The sequence below is a fragment of the Lissotriton vulgaris genome, chromosome 3_1 (assembly GCF_964263255.1).
Source record: "Lissotriton vulgaris chromosome 3_1, aLisVul1.2, whole genome shotgun sequence".
Taxonomy (NCBI): Eukaryota; Metazoa; Chordata; class Amphibia; order Caudata; family Salamandridae; genus Lissotriton; species Lissotriton vulgaris.
Genome location: NC_141689.1, coordinates 122,831,400 through 122,835,119, shown reverse-complemented (window position 1 = coordinate 122,835,119; position 3,720 = coordinate 122,831,400). Strand labels below are relative to the sequence as shown.

The following is a 3,720-nucleotide window of genomic DNA, read 5'->3' as shown; positions in this document are numbered from 1 at the left end:
GCGCAATGAAAAGTGACGCATCGCTGTTTTCACGCAGCGATGCGTCACTTTTCATAAATGAGGCCCAATGTCTTTAGGGCTCGTGTCCCGGGCTCTGTACACCTGCGCTGGATGTGATGAGTCCATCAGGCGAGTGTAGCCTGGAAGTGGTAGAACGTGGGCCTTAGTTCTACTTAAAAAGGGAGAGCTTGGTGTGTGTGTATAAAGATTTCTGTGAGTTGGCTGTGTGCCTTGATCAGGAGCTATGTGCACTGAGTACATTCGATGGCTTTGTCCTTAAGAATTGTGAAGAGCTTGTGTGGGTTTGACAGTCAAGGTAATAAATGTATGCACCTCATATGTACTAGTTCTTTGTGTGTTGATGTTCTGGGGATGTAATGCAACCACATTCAGTGAGCCTGCTGTTGAGATTGGACAAAATATGTAAGGGAAGGAGTAGGAGAGAGGAAAAAGGGGGCAGTGCAGCCATGTCGTCCGCCAGTAAAAAAAAGTGAGTGCATTTGTGTTAGGTTTGGATTGGACGGGTATGTGTGTGTGCGTGTGTGTGTGTGTGTGGTTGTGTGTGCGTCTGCGTGTGTGTCTATTCTACCTCAATCCCTCATTCGCCAACAAACCTCTCTCATACAACACAGAAGGGATTACAACCTACATTGGAGTGGTGGTGGTCATTGTATTTTTTCAGGGAACTCCCTAATGGCCGTGCTAAGAATGCACCTTCCCTTTGAGGACGCAGCTGTAGCTAAGCTTTTATATCCACCTTCCCCATTTCACCCCAGTCAGGTAAGCTGTGGCCCCAGGCGGAGACAGCACAGTTTCAGTGTGCAGCAAAACACACGTCTTTCTGCAGTGGGCAGCAGTTCAGGAGACAGTACAGACCACACAGACACCATCAGAGGTAGATATTTGTGAATGCTGCTTTATTTCATGCAGAGGATTGAAACAGGTGAAGCAGAGGCGTGCACACCTTGTGTACCTGTTCAGGTAAATAGATGAAGAGAGAGTGATTGGGGAAAAAAGCTTTATTAGTGGAATCAGTGGAGAAGATATGCTGATTAATGTCACTCTGTGAACGTGTTAAGTCGAGTGAATGACAGACACATGGAGCCGGCCAATCAGGGCACGCCCTCGAAACTCTTTTCTCAATTACCTTTCATCCCACTTAGTAAGTCTCTGTAAGGCTTCAGGGAGCGGGGTATGTCGTTAAAGCCGATGCTGCCGATGTCGCAATAGTTGGGCTGCTCGTCACCGGCCAGCGCCACGATGCAGGCGCCCTCGTAATCTTCGTTCTCATAAAGACACCAGGCTCCCTTCTTAACTTGGTAAGAAGAGAGCATGTCATTCATTTCAAAAGGCTTCAGGCTTGGGGTCGCCGATGTTAGGGTGACACTTTTGCCCCTATAATTGACGTGCTCGTAGACGGTGATTTCTGGATCTCCCAGCCCCCCCTTCACCACCCGCACTGAGGAGATCTCTTTGGAAAAGTCTCCGAGGGAGTCGTGATCCCCCTCCCGGAAGAGCTCGAAGTTCCCCTGGAAGTCCTTCCCTTTAAAGACGACGCAGGGGTTTCCTTCCACTCTCATTGACTTGACCCGCTTCAGGAATCCAATTGACGACAAATCTGAGAGGTCTTGTGTGACAACCTCAGAAGATGCGCCCTGGCAGCCCTCCTGAGCGAAGAAGTGGATAGAAGTCATGGTGGTCCTTTCTGTAAGCGCTTAACGTCAGCAGACTCTGGTGCTAGGCGCTGTGAGGATCTCTCAGGAGAAGCAGCAGCTGGACTCGCAGGCCGTTCTGTAAAGGTGAAAAAAGTGCATCTGATTAATATGAAATGACAGTCGACGTGTGATTGACACAGGCTTGTTTCCTTAAGAAGGATCATGTTAATCTACACATCGAAATCTGAAGCAGCGGCATTGCTGAAATATTGATGAGGGAAATTGATTTCACAGATTGATTTTAAATCTGCTTTGCTCATTTGCTGGAAAAGGTGCGCGCATTACGAATATCAAGGCAATATTACAACCAAAGCGGGTGGAGGGTTTTTGCCTGGTCAAAGCCCTCCGCAGGTCCTCAAAAACCCTTCACCACAGGCTTGGTAAAACACATTTTTTAATAGGATTTTTTCAGTAAGATATTTTCCTTTTTTTATTATTTTCTGTTTTAGCCCTAAATTTACAACGAGGGCCATAGATTACTTAAAAACCGTCAGACAGGGTATAACAACAATATAGGCCCTTATTACCTGATTGTTGAAATAGGGTGGAGTATTTGCCACAAGTGTTTTTTAATAATTACAGTAATTGACTTTGGGGAATGCAGTTGATAAAAAGGGTCAAAGTATGTGCAAGAAGAGACTGAGGCAGCTACAATCACACTTATCACTGTCATCTAGTGGATTATCCAAGTACAAAGAGAGTGGTGCACGGATCTGGAAGACCAGTCACTTAATCTTCCACACAGGGGCACAACTACTTAGATGAATTGCAAGACAAGAATTCAGCATCCATCAGTCATCATAAGAGATATAAGAACAATTTAAATGACATAGTGTACAGACTCCATCAATGTTTTTTCAAAACAAAAAGTTTTTGTTTTTTTACATTCTTTTTTACAATCTTCTTCTTTGAATCCGGGTTCCTGCCACATTACGTCATATGTGGACTCTGATACAGACAGGCAAACACTGGGTCAAACTTAATACAATGGTGACATTACAATCGATTGCATCTTGGCATTTCACATGCCAAGACGAAGTGCTGCAATTCAGGGCCATCCACATGCACACACAGTTTCACTGTCCCTACCAGCCCCACTTAATTCCTTGTATCCTTTTCTATTAATTTAATCTACCACAAAGAAACTAGAAAGAATGCATTGACTAGTTTGCCTGAGCACCCTAAATCAATCCCAGTAACTAACAATAATCAATGACAATTGATTAACCACTAGCCTTTGGTTCGGGGACAGCATGGTGCTCGGTGTAAAGTGCATCAGCGCCTCATTAGGGGGACTAAGCGCTATATAAATGCGATGATTATATAATACAATACCCTGGCAGTTTTTGCTCACCGTCGGATGAAGCAGCAGCTTGGCTCTCAGGCTGTGTTCCTGGCTGTCTCTGGCACTCTCAGGTGAAGCTGGAGGTGGTCTCTCAGGCTGAGAGCACACTGGCAGTCTTGGTCACTCTGGGAGAACCAGCAGCTGTCTCTCTGTCCACACCTGGGTGCTTTTATACCCTCTCAGCCCCCTCTGAAAGGCAGAGAGTGGGAGGAAGAGGAGTGGCCCCATTCCACCCACAGATCATGTGTCATTCCTGGGAAACTGAGGTATCTTCCTTAGATAAGGATTGCGCGAAGCTTCATTTGAAAGAAATGTTCACAGCAATGGCGTTCTCGTGTACTTTGCAACACGGATAAGTTGATAAAAAGGACTCCTTCTGAAGTGGATAAGAGTTTAAATGTCGGCATTTCCAGGGTGAGTATACCGAGTCGGGAAGGAAAGCTAAGCCTGAACCCTCTGCTCACACTGATTGACATCAGTTTAGGGATTAGATTTGTCAGGTATGCTTCCAAAGAAATCAAATATAAAAGCACAATTGGTTATTGAATTATCCCAAACTCAGCTGAGATTATACTGACTTTTTAAGCTATTCATGAAAGAAAGAGACCGATTCCTCCTGATTTCCGCCCATAAATTGCTTTTAATGGACAATAGTTCCTC

At 45.2% G+C, this 3,720-nt stretch overlaps 1 protein-coding gene across 1 annotated transcript; it reads right to left on the bottom strand.

The window, feature by feature from the left end:
- Positions 1 to 896: 896 nt before the first annotated feature.
- Positions 897 to 3,202, bottom strand: LOC147726063 (epidermal differentiation-specific protein-like). Its single transcript, XM_086962868.1, has 2 exons — positions 3,070 to 3,202; positions 897 to 1,791 (listed from the first exon to the last, which is right to left on the bottom strand). The coding sequence occupies exon 2, from the start codon at positions 1,692 to 1,694 to the stop codon at positions 1,140 to 1,142; it is 555 nt and encodes a 184-aa protein (XP_086818994.1). The 5' UTR covers positions 1,695 to 1,791; positions 3,070 to 3,202; the 3' UTR covers positions 897 to 1,139.
- Between the last annotated feature and the right edge of the window lie 518 nt (positions 3,203 to 3,720).